Source organism: Salarias fasciatus, chromosome 6 (assembly GCF_902148845.1).
Source record: "Salarias fasciatus chromosome 6, fSalaFa1.1, whole genome shotgun sequence".
Taxonomy (NCBI): Eukaryota; Metazoa; Chordata; class Actinopteri; order Blenniiformes; family Blenniidae; genus Salarias; species Salarias fasciatus.
Genome location: NC_043750.1, coordinates 21,085,896 through 21,105,996, shown reverse-complemented (window position 1 = coordinate 21,105,996; position 20,101 = coordinate 21,085,896). Strand labels below are relative to the sequence as shown.

Here is a 20,101-nt window from a genome sequence, read left to right as displayed (position 1 = left end):
AACTTCATCAGGATTAATAACACTGAATGATGGATAATCAGTGAGGGAAAATAGACAGCTGCCTTGTCGGACTGTTGCATTTCTGCATTGTGCCTCAACTAATGTAGCGGATTTTCAGTCAGTCTATTGAATATCTTTTGTCATTTTTGTTGTTAATTTTTTTTCTATGGAAATGCGTTTTAAACAAACTAGACATCTGACATGGCACTACAGTCTAAATGAATGTAGTATCTGGTGTCTTCTTGAGTCTGTCAGCCCTGAAGGGCATCATTGAACTTTAGTACTGGAGGACGAATGAAGTAGAAGTTGCAGAATTAATGACTCAGAAGCATCTTTGAAAAGAGGACGATTTAGATTTCAACTATGTTACAGCAAAGAAGAAAGGCTTCTTTCTCTCTGCAAGAAGGAGGAGGAGAAGCAAGGGTCGCACTTTGAGTCAAGCAAGGGAAAAAAATAAAACCATCTCCCTGCCATGCGTGTTTGACTACCCAGAGCATATTGTCAGCATTTCACCCCGGGTGCTTCAGCTCCGACTTATTGAGCAACTTTCTGACTGCAGCTCTGCAAACCAAAAGGAGTAGTAAACACTGTTTAAAGCTCACAGCCTCCGTGCCCTCTGCTGCCAGCATGCAGATAAGAGCATTAGAGCTGTTTTTCCTTTCCAGCTTTCGATTGCCGCTATTAGCCGCTCTCTGCAAAACTCAAGGAGATGGGGCTGAATATGAATCGCTTCTAATGGGATAGTTGGACGGTGGGGATAGAAAGCAGAGTTTTGAAATGATTTTACAGACTATGCCCCACTGTTGTGTCATAAATAAGCAATTAAAATGGAAATGGATGAAATAATAAAGTAAGAACTAACAGGACATGGTCTCTATGTTTTGGTTTTTATTTGAGCGCTGCCGCTGAAGACGAGAGCAAGTAGGCCTCCCAAGATGAGAAATGTCTTATCTATGGCAGACACAATTATTGATTATAGAATTCAATTTGTGCTTCATACCTCATACCACTGAAGAAGACTTTCTATCATTCTGTGGTGTCCTTGTAGCAGGAAGTTTCCAGGGTCAGTTTATTCTGTTCTCATTTTGAAAAGCATTTGAGAGGAATTATCATCGGAATTTCTCTGACATAAAGTAAGACATTTTGTGCAAAGGCAAGACAATTCAAAACACTTTTCTTCCTGTTCTGCCTCCCCTTTCGTTCCCTCTTACAGTGTTCAGGAACCCAGTATGCAAGGTGTACAGATTTCAGACCGTGGACAGCAAGTGGATGCTGGTTCGGGAGCAAATGGAGGAGTGCACGCTGTCCTTCAGCGTCCCTAAACAGCTGCTCTCACTGTACATGCAGGAAGACATGAACAGGTAAGACACGATCCTGTGGGTTTCCTAGTTTCTTAGTTTCCTGTTTAAACTAATGAGCCACAGGTGAACAGCCTGTTTCAATATGGCCTCCTGTGGGAAGTTAAAACGTTCCCACTCTGCTTAATACGCTGCCTCGGACGAGAAAAGGGTGATGCAGGAACGTGTGCACGCCTTGAAGGACATTCAGAAAACCAAGAATAAAAGTCCTGATAGCGCCGGGTGAGAACAAGGCCAGGTTGAGGCAATGACTGAGAGGTAATGTTTCATCAGTGTCTGACTATGCAGCCATAAGTAGATCAAAGAGCCCCTTCCCTCCGGCTTGACCAGTGTTTGTCAAGACAGATCATTCCTCAACTGGCCGGTTGTCCCTAGCAACCCTTTCTCATTTATAACGCAGACACACACACACACACACACACCAAAGCAGGGTTCTTTATGCTCTCTTTAGTACAAAAAAAAAAAAAAAGGATGCAATCAAAGATCACACACAAAGAGAGAGACGGGTGCATCCACAGCTCCAGGTCCTCCAGCAGGCACACAGCGTCGCAGAGCCATTATTGACCAACTGACCGGGCCGGCACTGTCATCAGTTTACCTGTCAAACTGATGCACTGGAATCCATTCACTTCTCAAAGCAGCGCAGAAAGGAGGAATCCTTTTCCTGCATGTCTAAGCATACTTCCAGTATAAATAGAAGGTGAGCCGCTAATTTGAATCGCAACTAAATATGGGAGACAATCATGGAATATTTATTAAACGTCTTATCTGTATATTGCAGCTCACGAGCACTCAGCAGGCTCCAAACCATGACTACCATATGCTATGTTTGTTTATATGAGCAGGCATACGTACCATATCTCCAGCTCGGTCGTTTAAGCGCCTCTCATATAATCCCCTTTAAATGTTGTCTTTCTCCATGGTGCCTCTCCATTTAGCCCAGTCTGTCAGCCAAGCTCACCGTGGTGCGAGCTCAGGGTCTTTAATGATTCAGTTACTGCTGCAAAGTTGTGAGCACCAGCAGCGAATGGTGGGTGGCTGGGTCTGTACTGTGATAACGTGTGTGTCTCTGTAACGATAATGAATGCACGTGTGGTAATGTGGGTGTGGACGAAACCGCATTCATTAAGAGCTGTCTGGTTTCTCATAATTAATAATGATAGAAAAAAAGTGTCCCCTGGTTTGTGTTAATTAGCAAGTAGTGTGCTTGTGTGGTGAGATCTTACAGTTGGCGTTCTTACATTCTTTGTTTTATCCTTGCTCAATGCGTGCAGTATCAATATTAATCGCTGTGGACAGATTTCTGTTTTCAAAGCCACTTGAATGTATTGTGCAAAAAGCATTTGGAGTGTTTTTTCTTTCTTTTTTTCCCATCTCAAACCTGTTTTATTGACCCCGCACATAAAACCCTGTGTGATTAAAGTTAACAGGCACAATAACACACCGCGAAATAAAGGTGCCAGCGTGACTGTTCTCTTCGATAAATGCAGTGTGCTATCCCTCTCCTCTGTCTGAGTCCACGGTGACACATTGCTCCATTTGGCGTTTATCCTTTGTTTAGTTTCTCTCAAAATAAATTATTAGGAAGTCACCAGCCGCTCTTATTTTAGCGTACGTGTGTGCACGTTTATTTTAAAGGTTATTGATTTTTATATTTAGCAGTGTTTCTTCTTCCTTTTTCTGTCTCTTGATTCTCTGTTTCATGTCATACAAGAGGTTCTTTTTCAGCTCCTTTTAAAATATCTTTTACTTTCCAGATAAAAGAACAACAGACGGCATTTATAATACTGGACCAAATCAGGCACAACCCTTATTCTTAGAAATATTCAGTTCGTCATTTCAGACAAAACAAAAACAGAGGGTGATGTCTACATTGATACGAAGTGTCGAAACCTGCCGGGTGCAGGCCTGGATCCCCATGTGGGATCATTGTGAGACTGGCGTTTTTGCTGCCTTGAACAGTGGTTCCTAACCTTTTTTGAGGGCCCCATGGTGAGGGGGGCCGGAGTTCAAAGGGAAGCAAAAGAGTGAGGAACTCCAAAGAAAAAAACCACTGGCCTCAAGGATGAGAAGAGAAAGTGCCAGGAATTCCTCCCCAATGTGACGACAGCGACAAGGACACATCAGTGTTAATGCCTGTTTGTTTCCGTCTTTGGTAAACGGTACCTCAGTGGTACCGACCGAAAACCTTCGGTATATACTGGTACCGAGCAGGAGACGAGCGTATGGGTATCAGTTTCAATTCTTAAAGGCGACAGTAGCTCAGTTGGTAGAGCAGGTCGTCTTATAACCGGAAGGTTGGCGGTTTGATCCCTGCTCCCGCAGGTGTAAAACTGTCGTTGTGTCCTTGGGCAAGACACTTCACCCACCTTGCCTAGTATGAAAGTTGTGAGAGGTTGGTGGTGGTCGGAGGGGTCGATGGCGCAGATTGGCAGCCTCGCTTCCGTCAGTCTGCCCCAGGGCAGCTGTGGCTATAGCAGTCGCTTACCACCACCCAGTATGGTGTGAATGAATAATGCAATGCAATGTAAAGCGTCTTTGAGTGTCCTGAAAAGCGCTATATAAAACCAATGCATTATTATTATTATTAAAGTGGCTGCGTGGTCAATAAACATGCGCAGAAACGATCATTCAGTTCTTTTCGTTTACTGAAAAAACGGTGCATCGCATCATTGAACATATTACCACGTCTTACCGGCTCACACTCTTTTTTTCAACAACATGCAGAGAGAGCCTCAGAGAGAGTGTCAGCCTGCACAGCGCCTGCAGCGCCCTTCTTCCTCTGTGGTGTCTGTGTAAAATAAGGTTGAACATGCAAACAGCACACCTAGAGGCATGAAGTGCAAATGCAGTCATGGCGTCGTCTGTGCACCGTGAAGGCAGGTACTGAAAAAAGTACCGTTTAGGAACCGGTACCGTACGTGAGATATCGAAAAAGTACTTGTACCCAGAAAATATCTAACGGTACCCAGCCCTAGTCTTTGGTCTGTTTCATTTATACTTCAAATAAAATTAGGTGTAGATTGTTGGGAAGGTGACTGAGACCTGCTGTTCTGGAGCGTTTGACTAGCTTGTTTGGTGCATGCCAAGATACAGATGGCACTTTTGAACCAAAGCGTTTCTTAATTTAAACTAAGCCTGGCAAAAACAGACACGAACCGAGTCCACTGAAGGAGAACAGTCAGGATGAAACTCATTTGAAAACTATAACTAGTTACATCATCTGCTCATTATTTCAAAAACTTTGTCACTAAACAACACTTTCACCTCTTCTGCTTATCAGGAGCCAAACAAATTAAAGCAAGTTTTGAGTTTGTTTATTGGGCTGTTGGCCATAATTAGTAACTTCTCCATTTCTTTTTAAACTAACAATATTGAGTTAGTGACAGTCGGAGGATACCTGCTGTTGATAGATTAAATTCTTAATTTCATTAATTGCACAGTTTATGTTAATGACCTGTGATTAATTGGTTTCGGTAAAAAATTTAGAAAGTCAGTGTCTGGGCCCACTTTCTGTATGTTTTAGGTTTCCTTCAGTTGTAGCACATAGGATTGCAATGGGGGCTCGTTACTGATCCTCTTTTTTTAAAAGCTTGGTGGACATCGACATGAGATTGAGGTGTGTTCAACCAGGAACAGATATAAAACATGCAGAACATCGTCCCTCAAGGCCCAGAGTCAAGTAGCCCGGACCGAAACAATAAAATCCCCAAACAAGCAAACAGTTGTAATTACTGAATAATAAAAAAAATCATTTAAACACTTACATTTACAAATCATGTTTTTATCTTCAAACACATAAATCTGCAAAACGTATACTAAATATTAGAGGCAAGACTCAAAGATTGGGCCCCCTTTTCAACAGCCTGCATACTATCAGTGCTCCTTTTACGCTGTAGCACTGAGTAATGGAGTGACAGTACATTTGCCACCATTTTACCCTTTAATATTCACTGAGCGAACATGTGTTTAAATAAGGATTCATTCTATGCTGTGTGCACCCCACTTTCCGCTCCAGAAAGAAAATAGCAGATCTGCTTTGTGACAATAGTACATTTTGACCCCGTTCAGCACAAATAGCAGTGTCAGAGACGTATAATCTCAACATACAGTTACGTATGATTAACCACTGCAACCACCCCGTTCTATGTCACATATGCTATTAAAATCAGGGAATGTGAGAACATTGATCCCTTGATTGGTTAAAGTGGTCTATTTGTGGTAGCAAGGGCCACTTCAAGATAAGTGGATTCAGTGGGAACAATAGATTTACTGGGAACCACCAGGAAATGTGAAGGAGATGAGAAATCTGTCAAATTGTTGCGATACAACTAAAATTTTATTATTATGGCTTGTTTCTTGATGGTTTTTGTTGTTGGTGTTGTTGTTTTCAGTCTTCGTAGTTTCAAATTTTCGCACCATTGTAGTTCACAAGATGTTTTCTCCTCCCTTTCTTGGAAAGTTCCATTAAGTACATTTCATTAAGAAGAGGCCTTTCTGATGGCTGGGTCCACTGAGCTTGTTTTAAATAAAGACGTATATTAATTGCTTTTCTTTATTTAAATCCCTTTAAAGCTTAATGTGTTTTTTAATGCCGCATAGGCTCCAAAAATTAAATTAGTCTCAAAGACGACCTAAATTTATACATGCAGTCCTGTTGCTAATATTGCTGTGTGCTTTCTTTCCTCGCGGTAATCTGAAATACACTTACTTTGCCAGAAAGCATCCCTTCTTCCTATGCCATAAGCACAAGTTACTTACAACCACCTGCCGAGCATGTTGGCTGAGTCGCCCAGCATGTAGCGCCTCTCCGCCCGGAGCTTCTTTCAAGCTGCAGGTTTGTTCAGAGCAAGGAAGAGCCGGCAGATGAGAAAAGAGTTTCATTTGTGAATCGTCCTTTTTATACAGCCTGTCCTGCTGTTTGTAGTCGGGGGGGGGGAAAAAACAAAAAGAAAATTAAAAACAAAGATCTTGTTGTCCACACACAGAAATGTTTGTTATATATGTTTCACTAAAAGCTGACTGTGTGCACGTTAAAATAAATCACCCCATGAAGCAACAAGTTTTAGTTTAAAGTTTCTACTTTGTTTTTTTTAAGTTTGATCACTTTACGACACTGTTTTCAGAACCAAGTTTGATGAAATCAAATGTCCGCATCGTGCCCTGTGTGATATACAGGGTCCAGAGTGTCTCTCACCTCTCATCCAGTGTCAGCTGGGAAACACTCCAGGTTCTCTCCAGTGTCCAAAGCAGACACCATGAAGAGATGAATGGTTTTAGACTTTTTTTGGACTGTTGTTTTTGACCGAAAACAAATGATACAAAACATGGTCGGTTGGGTTTGTTTGCACATTGTTGGACCTTGACTTGAAATTCCCTCTCACCCCCCACCCACCCCCGTTTCTCTTTTTGTCGGGCATCTTTTTTTTCCGCCACACTGTGCTGTGTTGAAATACATCAAAGTAATCTAAAAATAACTTATTTACCTGGAAGAAACAAGGATATAATCTGCAGAGGCTTATCTGCACCCAGTGCTTTGTTGTAGCAGTTGAACTACAACAAAGAAAAATCGCTACATTATGCAGTCAATAAATTACACCTAATCTTCACAATGAATCGAACCAACATGCATTAGACATGTGCCCTTTCTTTTCAGACAGGGTGCAGACTGCATGAAGTATAAAATTGGGCTAATTTTCATAAAAACAATGCATGTATGTATCACTTATCCTGATTAGTGCACAAAACCTCCTCCAACCTCTAATTTTTATGAAAAATCTGCAATTTACTTTTCAGTGGGTGCTTGAGGGCTGGTTTCTGAATTATATCTGTCCATCGATGGGGCTTTTCATATGCAAATGATCAGCCACTAAAATAAACTGTGGCTCCTGGATGGAAAAAAAAAAATTGAGCGCATACACAAACACCAAGAGAAGTCCACAAGCTTCAATTATCTTCCTTAAAAAACAGACAGGCAAATTTTTAACTTTGGCTGAACAAGGACAGACATTTACCTCCTCCACTGACACCATTGAGGATTACAAGACTGTGTAATATATTAATGTGAGGGATGGTACCTGTAGCGGAGCCAGAGTGGGGGCAAGAGGGCAGTCACCCCAGGGCCCACAAGGTCATAGGGCCCCGTTTCATGTGATGTTTACATTTACTCGTAAATAAATTATAATAAAATGTGCAGTGTGTGCGAGAAGGTATACGCATATGATTGTGGGTTCCAATTTGCCAATTTTTATGTTACGACTGTCCATGAATGCATCAGAGCTGTAAGCCAGCGCTGATTGGCTGTGCGGCATGAATGAGTTTTTTCTTTTGCATTTGATCTGAACTCTCTGGAGGGAAGTTAAACAGCATGCTAAACACTATGCTAGCCGCTAGCGGCACTACCCAAAACCTAACATCGGAGCCACTGGTGAGTCCATAAAACCTTCAAAAATATTATCTTTATCAGAATGCTGTGGTCTTAAACACCTGCCTATTTGAATGTGCCTTGTGTTGCCCTCTACTATAAGAGACCACCGAGTCTATTTTTTTTCTAATATACGTGAATTCCAAAAGATATAGATAGCTGTGTCTATATCTATCTGAATAGATTGTGTAATTTTAGACCAACTGTGTTCATTTTATATTTAAGCTGTATCAAAGATGGTACAGGTTTAGCCAGTGACTTTTTAATCTGAGTTTTCAGCACCATGGACAGCGGACGCCCTGAGATTGACACCTGTCAGGCTGCATTTGTGTGTGTGTGTGTGTGTGTGTGTGTGTGTGTGTGTGTGTGTGTGTGTGTGTGTGTGTGTGTGTGTGTGTGTGTGTGTGTGTGTGTGTGTGTGTGTGTGTGTGTGTGTGTGTGTGTGTGTGTGTGTTCTTCAGAACAAGTTTGTGAACTGGTTTGTGACTTTATTCTGCTGTCTGAAGCATATAGGCTTGCTTGGCTCAATAAAAGTGAGCATTAATGTGTTGTTTGATGGTAGCATGAGGTATTGTTACCTCCACCAAGGAGGTTATGTAATCACGTCGGTTTGTTGGTTGGTTTGTTGGTTTGTTAGCAACGTTACTGAAAAAGTTATGGACGGATTGCAATGAAACTTTGTGGAAAGGTGGGTCTTGGGCTAACTTAGAATCCAATAAATTTTGGTGATGATCCAGATCACTGTCTGGATCCAGGAATGTTTTAAAGAATTCTTTATCATTGAGAGATAGGGCAGTCTTTGACATAGTTGGGCATAACTCAACAATAAATGTCAAGGGGGCTTAGCAAAAAATTACAGTGTAAGTTCTTCAATGACTCTAAGAGATATCAGCTGCTGATCCAGATCACGGAAGTATTCCGGATACCAGGATCCGGAACAGGCAAAAATAGGGGGATTCCGGAGTGTCAGTCACTGTGAGGCAACACATTGAGATATGAACATGCAACAAACAGCTTTCTCCCATACACTGTATGCGTTGAGGAGAAATAAAATGTTGTTTAGTATATATGATGTTCTTATTGTTGTTGGTGACTGATTTGAGCTGTGGCGGAGGTCTGCGCTCTGAGTGCCAAATTCTAGTTTGAATGGTAAAATTACTATCATAAGGGCCCATCGAGAATGCTCCACCTCCTCTGTGCTGAGACCCACGCTCTGCCTCTGGATGGTACGTTCCAAGGGAGAAGTGGATACCAGCCACAGAAATGTGTGAATAATGTGGCCTAGCAAGATACTGCGCAATACGATGTGTGCTTGTGTTGATTTTACATTGTGTGAACTTGTTTCTGTGGTTCGCCACAGATATTGACACCTTGTTTGTTACACATTTAAAAAAAAAAAAAAAAAAGTCTTTATCAGTGTGTCTCTTTAGGTGATTGTGCTGATAAACATGCTGATAAATCTTGTATGTGATTGAAGGTATTACAAACTCGATTTTTCTACTTTTTGGGAGTTATAACATTTTCTATATATCATAATTTAAAGGTGCATTAAGGAGTTTGCATGTTATATGTGAAACAGCGCCCACTGCAGGCTTTGGGCGTAACTGCAGCTTAGTGAAACACTCGTGCCTGTGGCTTCCATCCATGTATGTGCACGGAAGAGGGGGACTCCTTCCTCGCTCTTTAAGTAGCGCTCGAGTAAAATTTGAGTTTCTTTTGCCTGCTGGGGTCAGTGCTGGAGGTGTGGCAGTGCTAGAAGCCGGTCCTTTCTTACTTTCTGGAAGCTCCATCCTCAGTGCTGCTCAGTTGTTGCTGCTAAGCATCTGGCGGAGTAATGGCGGACAAAACGAAACTTAAGGATATCAGGCCAGCCGGAGCGCGCATTATGTCACATCATCTCAAATTCTCCCCAAAAAAATTCTGGTGCCGGACCGGCACTGCAACTGTCAAGTGACAATTTAGCGCTGTTAGAGGTACTTGCAATGAATATGTCAGGGCACATTGTAGACATTATTGAATATTTATGGTGGAAAATAAGTATTTTTGAAGCTGAAAAACTCCTTAATGCACCTTTAAATTAGTCTAAGATAATCTAAGATTTTGCATTGATATAACTCAAGTCTGTTCTTCCTTAAAACAGGTCATGTTGTGAAATCTATACATTTAAAATCCATGGAATCCTCACAGATTTGTCTTTATTTGTAGGGTACAGGATCTGCGGGAACTGGGGGAGCTCTCGCCTCACTGGGACAACCTGAGGAAGGAAGTGATGACAAGATATGGAGGAATCATCAGCTCGTACCAGGAGACACTGGCCGAACTGGACAAGATCACTGGTATGGCTGCACTCACTGTGAAATTTTACAATAACTAAGTCAACAAATTTACTCTTTCGACCTACAGCCATGAATCACATTGTTTTGGAATGAAGAAAGTCTCCCCTGTGCTGTGTGCTTCCTGGGTGCACCGCCATGATAAACAGCTGCAGGAGTGTGGTCTATAATGACAGTGCTCATAATCGCTGCAGTAACTCCAAATTTCTTGATTAAATTCAAAACGAAAGAACAACTTTGAACTGAAAGCTGGATTTTTAGTGATTTGTGTCAGTTGCGAGTTCAGTGAGAAGTTGCTTCTCAAGAGTTTCCATGGCAACACAGGTTCTATCAGGGGCAATTGAAATAGGCCTGTGTGCCCATGCACTTGTTCAACTTGAAGACACTGGTCCTATAAAAAACACTCAAACACACATTCTGCGCCCAAAGTCTCTCATACACACTTCCACGCCAGCATCCTGTTTCATACGGCACAATTTTTACTAATATTTCCAATTACCAAATGTGTTCACCTGGTCAGCTGTAATGAGGGCACATAACTATTTGCACAGTTCCTTATTCTTCAAAAAGGACAGAACCAAACAAATAATTATTCCATGAAATGTACGGTAAATGTTCATGAGATAATATGGATTGGATGAACTGTGAGTTTTGTTTCAGTTTAACGCTTACAAGCAAAAATTAAAAGGCGTTGTCCTTACTAATACAGCCGAGCCCTGAAGACACCGTCTCATTTGATTATTCACAACGACACATTGAAGGTGTTCATGATGCACCGTCGGCCACCATCCTCAGCTAACCTCATTAAAATGTAACTAATGAAAATCCAAACGACAAAAAAGGAAAGCTCAGGGACTGGCCAGTCATTCTGAATTTGTTGCTCTCCCTCTCAGTAGCCTCTTGCAATGCATTTTTTACCATACTATCTTCTTCATGACCATTATGGCTGCTGATTAATTTTACACTGATTTACTCTCATCCCCCATAATGAGATACTTGTCTCCGTTGCTTTTTGCTCCGTCCAGCTGATAAGAAATAAAGATGGTTAAGCCTGTGCGCTGCGTGCCTGCGCTCTGACGGGGGAGGGAGCTGAGGGAATGGATAATGTGGCTTTGGTCATTATGGTTCCTGACAAGTCCCCTTGCATGGCCCAGATGCAGCAATAACACACAGGATCCCCAGCCCATCCTGCCACTCTAATCCAGTTCTGCATTAACTTAACAGGATGACAGACGTTGCTAAATAAGCTGGGTTGGCAAGCTGCTGCAGATTAATTATTGATAACTAATATGATTAAAAAAGGATGAGAGAGGAGACAAAAAGAGACAGACTGTGGAGGAGTTTGAGTGGGGGAGCAAAGACAAGGGGAGACAAGGATTGAAAACATAATTATCAGGATAAACAAATGGTGACAAATGTGCAGACTGAGCAGTGTTCATCAGAAAAGTAGTTCATTAAAATGAAGTCAGTGGGCCTAGCTGCCCTATTACTCGCCTGCATACACAAATTAGGACCTTTTAGAGAATGAATAAATATGTTCTTCCTTTGAAAATCCTCAAATGTAAGAACTGCATTTAACTCTGATATGTTTAGTTTAAATGCAGAAATCTGTTACATTTTGATACGAGTCCAGAGGTTTTGTTTTTAAAGAACGGATAACAAATACCAGATGGTTCCATCAGACAGACAGAGCATTTTCCACATATTTAATTAGATGATTAAATGATCACATTTTATAGGTTTGCAATGTGCTCATTAAATTTGATTAGTTATGCATACATATTAAGTTCTTTAAAAAACAACAACGACCTGTGTATGTATTAGTAGAGAGCACTAATAAGTCAGAAGGGTTTTCATGTGCAAAGAGGAATCGGTGCTCTTTGTATTTCATGGGTCAGATGTTCAAAGATTTTTTTTTTATGTAAACAGATATTTTACCAAATTTATTTCTGTTAATTAATTAAGTTCAAAAAACTGCATGCTATATCCCTTTTTATCCAAATTTCATGATGCACTAACATCTGGGAACGCATGAGCTGCTCTAATGACTGTATATTAATGCATTGATCATTCTTCCTTTTATTTTTTTAACCAGAGATCTACATAAAACCACTGACATGATCCAGTTACTGCGTTGTCTATTGGACTTTTCACACTATTGGCACCAAGCTGTCACTCATCCTATTTGTAGCCAATGCACCGCAAGAAAACTTCACCTATGGGATGACTAAAACTTAGTGGCCATTTATAGGAGCATCATAAATCTTTGTGGCAGGCATTAAAGCCTGGGTATTGTAAAGATAGTGAGACAGGTGGATGTGAGAGCTGAGATTTCAGATTCGTTCAGCAAGACCTGTATCAGAGCGGTTGTGTCTATGGTCTGCTGCCTCCAAGTGTGGATGTTCAGCAGTGAAGTGCACAGACTACCCCTGCTTTGAAAGGTAAAAATAATGACCCGAATGCTAAAAGACAGAACTAGGGGTTGAATGAGGAAAAATGTTGTGTCGGCCATGACCTGCTTGTTCAATTCTCCCTCTCTCCGGCTGATTCCGCTGCTCACACAGCATGTGTCCAGTTCTTCTCTGTATCTACAGCATGTTATAACTGTAGATTGATTGAAAAAGACTGCTGTGCTCCCAGCACCGCAGGACCTTGGAATCAAACCCTTTAACATGCCTTAAAGGGTATTTCATGACTGGAAAGATGGTCTTTACATAAATCCAGCCTATCTGTGATTTCAAAATCTTTTGGAAATTGTGCTTGCATGTCCAAAAAAACAAAACAAAAAAAACACAAGCAAATGCTGTGTTATACCTTCCATGTTCAAAAGGAACAGCATCCAACATGACTTCTTAGGCACAGTGTAGCCTGAAACCACCTTCTGACCTTCCTCTACAGACAGGTAGTGAGAGATGGAGTCAGGGCCAATCATGATAGCTTTGAATGTCCGCAGCAGGATTTTGAATGGTGTATGTAAAGATATATCTCGACGGCTTTAGTCTGAGTTATGATCTGTGTTAATGCATTTTGAATTTGCTGAAGTTGGTAAGTGGCTTTATTTGCGATACCAGTTTTGGGAACATTACAGCAATCAAGGGTATTTATTGCCTTTAGCACTTCTCTAGCCCAAAGCTTTAACATAACAATACACACATTTGTGTTCCTTCCTCTGCAGATCAGCCACTTACTCCAGAAGAAACTGGCCTGTATGAAATTACACTTCAGCCTCCATGAGTGCACATTTATTGCAGCAGCTCCACAAGCTTTCCCCAGCATGGGGCAGCTCAGCAGTGCTATCTGCACCAGCTGGCAGTCCTTGATTCTTCCCTGTGGGATCCTCTCCATCTTCCAAACACCATAATTCCCTGCACTATTTTCTTGCTCATAAAAGTAACTAAGAATGTTCTACTTTCCTTTTCTACTACTTATATAGTTGTTGTTGTGGTTTTTCCACATTTACGGAATGATTACATTATACTGTTGTCTTCTACTGGTTGTTAGTCGAACAGAGTGGATAGTATAGCCCACAGGCTGTTTTGAATTTGGGGCAGTGAAGATCATCTGTCTCTGAGGTTGCTTTGTGGAGACTCTAATTATGTTTTGCATTGTCCAGTGGGCTTGTGCAGAGCTGTGACTGCAGGTGACTTCAATAGCAATCAAATATGTTGCTTATCCTACTCAACTCAACTTCATAAAGCACTTTAAAAACAACCACCACTGCGGCAAAGTGCTGTGCATAAATATACATAGAAACATATAAAATGCGAGCAATAAAAATGACACTAAGATCAGGAGCAGAGTCTCAAGCTGGGTTACAAGCCAATGAGTTAAAGTGGGTCTTAAGATTGTTTTTAAAGATAGACAGTGAAGGGGCTTGTCTGATGCACAGTGGTGCCTCATTCTACAACTTGGAGACAACAGAAAAAGCTCCGTCCCCTCTGAGCTTCTGTTTACACTTTGGCACCTTCAGGAGCAACTGATGAACTGACATGATGCAAACTGTGGCTGATCGTCCCTACCTCTCTACATGTTTGTGATACAGAAGTGGGTTAAAAATCCAGAATGTTTATGCCCTTACATGTGCACGAAATGAATATGTCTGTTTCAGTTAATTTTTTCTGCTACTGCACTTAAATCTCTATACATCCTTTACTTAGGCATGCATGTTACACTTGTCCTCCTCTCGAGGGTCTACTCTGACTCAAGAATCCTGTGTAACAATTTCTATGGCAACAGGGTAGTAAACAACAAGCATGGCAATAGATGAGGAGTCTGTAATAATGCATCTTTTGAGAGGAAGAACACAACGGAGGCAGTGCATCAACTGTAGTGCTGATTGAAGTCATTGAATACGCCGTGTTTGAAAGACGTAAAATTCTACGCTTTGGTGATACAAAAGAGAGAAATTGACGATCAGCATTTTCAATATTGAGGAATATCTGCAGAGCCGTTTGTTGATTTACACATTGGTGTAAGTCACAGTGCACCTGTGAGTGAGGCTGAATGTCTCACTGTTACTCTGCACTTCCTTTTTACATGAATCAGCCAGTAAGTTTGGCAGCATGTTTCAAACTAGGCTCTGCAGCAGTGAGCATTATCAGAGAGGCGTGTCACACAATTTGGATTGCCCTCTATGACGGGTTCGAGGCTTTTGCTGGAGGAGAACAGTGGCAGCCGATTAGGAGAGATTTTGTGGAATTGTCTGACTCACATAATTTGTCCAGAAAACACCTGTTATATTTCTTCTTTGTGTCTGGATCAGTCAGTTGCATTCATTGGGCACACTCCCCCCATGGTTACGAGTGATACTGTTCTGTTTGTTCACGTCTGTAAGCTTCCAGGGGATGAACAGAAATAAGAATGAAGTGAACACAGAGTGCAGACAGGCGACTTCCTGTGTATCCATATGTGTATCTAACGTCATGCCTGTACGTGACAGACCTCACTCTGCTTTCAGCGGCGAGTTCCTGCTGTCTGTGATCTTGTCTCTCTGGAACTTGTCCTTGGGGACCCAGTCAGACGTTCCTAAATGCATAGGATAACGGTTGCTCATCTTTTGAAGGATTTAAAAGAAGACAGAAAAGTAGCTGAGAGCAAAGAAATGACAGGAAAGATTAAAAAGAAGAGATAGTGGCGAGACGCTGGCATCCATTCCCTCTGTCACATCGCCAGCCCACCTGGGCAAACAGATGGGGATCTGATATGGCTAATTCATCTAACCTGCAACGGTCACTGGCTCGATTAGTCGGGTCCCCAGAGTTCCACAGCTGACACGGAGAGCCCACTGAGCAGGGACGACAGCAGAGCCATTCAGTACAATACTACCCTGTGGCAATAGTTTTTAATAGTCCCCAGGGGCGAGACACGGCTGATCCTGGTGATCTTTTCTCTTTTCCTCTTCACAATGAGATTTTTGAACTTTTTTAGATGATTTGTGTGAAATTTCCAGCAGATAGTTACAGCCCATCTTGGGAACATTTTAACATCTGTCACTCTCTTGACATTTCCTGCCTCACCATCATCAGGTCAACATTTGAATTCGCCCAATGCAAATTGCAGTTTGCAATCTCAGAGCTGCAAAGAGTAATAATCCTGATTTCCTCAGCTGTACTTGCAGTGCTTGTGCATTCAGTGGCAATGAGCAGTATTAGCAAACCATAATGAACTTGATAAATGCTACCAGGTAAATGCTGGGAATGTTTTCAAGCTGAAATTAGCATTTAGCCAAAAGCACCTGTGTCCCTAAGAGCGGGCTCAAAGAGCTGTTATCAAACCTATTAGCTCCTCGTCCCATTGAGTTAATGGCCACATCCCTGACACTTGGGACAAAACCTTTTCAACATTTGCTAGACATTAGATGAGCCGATAACAAAAAGGTAATCTTGTGCTGCATGAATTATTGATTGTTCAAATGCATCTCTAATACTAAACAGCGAGTTTAGTATTAGAGGAGCATTCTGCTACGCGGAGCGCTCACATTTTGCTTTTTTACTACATTTGATGAAGAGAATATGCAGTCATTAGTTAGAAGTAGCATCTGTTTACATTCATATACTTGATAACAACAATCTGCTCATAATAAGAGAGAAAGAAGACATGACTGATTTTCAGTGTTTAAAAAGCACCACTTTGCGGTCGCTTCCAACTGAGTCATTAGTGTCATCCATTTTTGAGGTAACACGTTTCAGCTTGAGTGGGCCAGCAGTTTCAGCATTATATGGACTAATTGAGATTTGTTTTCATGTTTTGCCAAATTATGTAAGAAATGTTGTGGGAAAAACGTTTTCTTAATTAGTGTCTGTGTCGGTTCAGTCTCTTGTTGTTGGATTGGGATTGGTGCATTCTGGTGTGTCACCTTAGTGGTAATTAATGAGCAAGAGAAGAAAGACTGTACAGCTCCATTTAGTTCTTTTAAAGGTGAGCTTTGGTGCATGTCAAAAAAGAGTGCTGTGAAGTGTCTATTTTGCTGAATTTGTCATGCATTAGAGGCTGTCATACAATAGATGCAGCAAGTTTCACCTCATGAGACATTAGCCTCACAAGATAAGAAAATGTAACAAGCACTTACAAGCTTTAACTCACAATCTTGTGCCTCTATATATATTTAAATGTTTGCGTTTCAACCACATTCAACTCTTGATGCTGGAAAGAATTCATGCTTTCAAGACCTATCCAACAAAATTCAACCCTACCTCTGATTCTTGCAACATAAATTCAGACTCATCACATAAGACTGTTATTTTCTAAAGATCTGAAGCTTCTCAGCTGTGGCTCACTGGTTGTGTGTGTTTTGGGGTTATTGTTTTCTGCCTTCTGTGGAGATGATTGAGTGTGAGAATACCAGCAAAATCAATTATATCATTTTGAATTTCAGGTCGTCTTGGTCATGTCATCAGGTCAAAATTAAGCTGCTGTCATGTGATTGCCTGACCTGATATTTGTGTTAATAAACCGTCAAGTGTGTTTACTGCTGATGGCAAAGAGACTGTAAAGACCCTTTTTTATGATTTGTTTTTCTTTGTTCAGATCAGAAGATTCAATTAAAAGTTTTGATACTAAATAGGCCTATACTGTTTGTATCTTTTGGTCCTGTGTATCTATTCCTGAATACCTTCATTGTGTGTGAATTACCTCTAACAGCACCCAAAAGAAAAATCCCTCTGTTCTTTTATGTTTTCTGAAAGCTTTGTTTCATTTTAAACGTACTAATTAACCCTGTTTAAACATTAAGGAGTCATGTAGTCAAAGTGAAATTCAGATTTTGCTTGTGAGCCGAAGTATAAGCCACAAACAAAGAGTATCGTTTGGCAATAGAAAAAAAAATTAATTGGGAGGTTTTAGCAAAGTAGTGGCTGCAAAAGGCTTAAAATCCTGTGCTTAAAGGATTACACTGCACATTAGTGGATGTTTTAGGCATTCAATTAAAACTTTGCTACTTTTCAGCGGGATAACATCAAACAGGGACATTTTCTGTGATAAAGCACAGCCTTTTATGTATATGCAGCAGATGCACACGTGAAAGAAATCATTTCAGTTGTAATACATGACATCAAAGTCCACATTTTTAATGTTCTTTATATATTTTGTGAAATTGTAGAGCAGATCCTGGACCAGTCATGTTATGACCAGGCTCGCAATGAGGAAGTGAGAAAAATCCACATGCACTCGGAGAAAAGTTTCAAGACCAGGAATCGAACCCTGGTTTCCTCGGTGTGTCTGTATTTGAACGGCTGTGGTGTTGTTGGCAGCTGTGTCTACAACATATAAATGAATTTGTTGTAGATCTGCAAAGCTTAAGTTCTGTAGTTGCTTGTAAGATCAATCTTAAATCTTTTCATTGAGTGAGAATTATCTTTTCACTTCTCAAGTAGACCAACTGTTGTCGTACATTTATCTGGTCCCGTTTGCTTTGCGAGTATGTTGAATTGAGCATTTTGTAACTTTAGTACGCAGCAGGAGCTTTCCGTAAGACAGGAGGTTTTCACTGTATTTTTCTCTTCGATAGCCTGATCATGTTCCATCTTGCTTTTTTGAGCAGCTGTCATGTCTTTTGCTTTTTTTTTTTTTTTTTTTTTAACAAAAAAAAATCTGTTTCTGTTTTTGCCTCTTGTTCATTCAGGTCGTTCCTTCAAGCCGAGCTGCTGCAAGGCCCAGAAGTCTCTGGAGTTCATCCCGATAAACCTGCACACCCAGAGAATGAGGGTGACATGCCCCAAAAAAACAGGTATCACACTCATGTTCTCGACTTCTCTCAGACTGATTATTACATATATTTTTAGACTTCCTTCCAGACGTGTCTGAGCAGCGGCCTCTGAAAAAGAAGAGCTGTGCGATCGAAGTTTTCTGTCCACTTGTGCAAAACACAGTTCTGAAACATATGACTTTTCTATAAGTGGCTGTCGTCTGCTGCTGCCTGTCTGTGTCTGGCTTCTCCATCTGTCAGAGCTCTTCAGAGGACTCTGGTAGGGTGGTTTCAGGTCACCTCCTGGGCTAAAAGGTGAGAATTACCCTGGCCTCTGAAAAACAGACAAAACGCTAATTAAGCCCTCTGCGTTTTTCTACTGTGAAGCACTAAGCTGTCCTCCCCGCTGCCGCTCTCTGGCTGGCAGAGGCTGTTATTGCCCTGGAACTGTCTCAGTGTATTAAAGCAACTAACTGCTGCCTCACGATCTGCAAGTGGGATCCATTTCAACTAAACGCCAGGTGATTGATGGGAAAGTGAAGACAGACAAACCATGACATGAACTGTCATTCCCTCCAAGAAGACCTCAGGGATGACAGATAAAATAAGCAAAAGTGCAGTCATCACACAATCCGGCAACTTTCTTTCACTGTCAAGGCAGAAAAATGGGGGGAAACCATATTAAAGCAAGCTTCACACAAGGCTGTCAGCTGATTGATGGACAGTCCGATAATTACCCTCCATGGGCCCAATTCACACCTTAACTCGGCTGCAGACAACTCCACTTGAGCTGTTGTGTGATGTGTGTGAACAATCGGCTGTGCTGCACTCGTGCAAGTGACATTATCCTTCCCCTGTTTTATAGTGAAACAAAATGATGAGGGTATTGTTGAACACCAGTAATGTCAAAGAACACACGAACCAAATTCTTTATGAGCTTATATCCATTTTTTTATTTTTCTTATTTAAAAAAAAAAAAAAAAAATCTTATCTAGTAGATGTATGGTATTTTCAATGAGACTTGTATTTTTAATTCCCCATAAATTCAGGTTAACAAACTGGATAAACTTGTATTTTTTTTTTTTCTTCACGAATTCATTTTTATCATGAATTATTAAGAAAGGATGGAAGAACAGGAAGAAGGGAGGCGAGAAAGAAAACTTGATGCTGGGAAAAGGCATCCCCTCGATCTCCGGACCTGTCCTGCTGTTGTGCCCCGCTCAGGCTCTCGACTGCACCAGAGCCGCTTTGAAGACGGCTGTTCTACATGAGCACCAGTCCGCACATTAGACAACAATGTCGCTTCATGGCTCAGTGGCCACACTCTGTCTCTTTCATACTCCCACTTCTGATAAGGCTTGTCACAGGAGGAAAGAAGTGGGAGGCACCACTGATGCATTAAAACAAACAATCCCTGCTGATGTGGCTCTTTCAACGTTACAATGAAATGTGATGGATTCGGTTGAAAGCGGTCTAAAGGAGTTTGAATTGAACCAAACAAGATATGTGGCGATTTGTTTTGAATTGTTACGTGCAAATAAAACCTTGTCAAATAGGAAACGGCTAAAGAGAAGATTGCAACTGAACTCTCCATATTCTATAGAATAAATGATTGCAATCAGTCGGGCACAGGAGACATCAGAGCCAAGGTCTGAATGTAGCGGTTTTAGTTTCCTCCCGCAGTCAATTGCTCTATTGTTCCATTTGATTTTCTGAAGTGATGCATTTCCTGGAGTTAGGCTATGCAATCTACTCAACAATGCTAAACCATTCATTTTCATTTTGTCTATTGATCACCCAGCAG

At 41.2% G+C, this 20,101-nt stretch overlaps 1 protein-coding gene across 2 annotated transcripts in view; it reads left to right on the top strand.

Annotated features, from left to right (window-relative positions):
* Positions 1–20,101, top strand: part of inpp4b (inositol polyphosphate-4-phosphatase type II B) — a 161,030-nt gene that overhangs the window by 97,910 nt on the left and 43,019 nt on the right. For both annotated transcript variants that reach the window (XM_030093257.1, XM_030093256.1), the window contains exons 8-10: positions 1,214–1,361; positions 9,988–10,118; positions 18,235–18,339. In XM_030093257.1, coding sequence (XP_029949117.1) covers positions 1,214–1,361; positions 9,988–10,118; positions 18,235–18,339 — 384 coding nt within the window. The remainder of the gene's footprint in view (positions 1–1,213; positions 1,362–9,987; positions 10,119–18,234; positions 18,340–20,101) is intronic.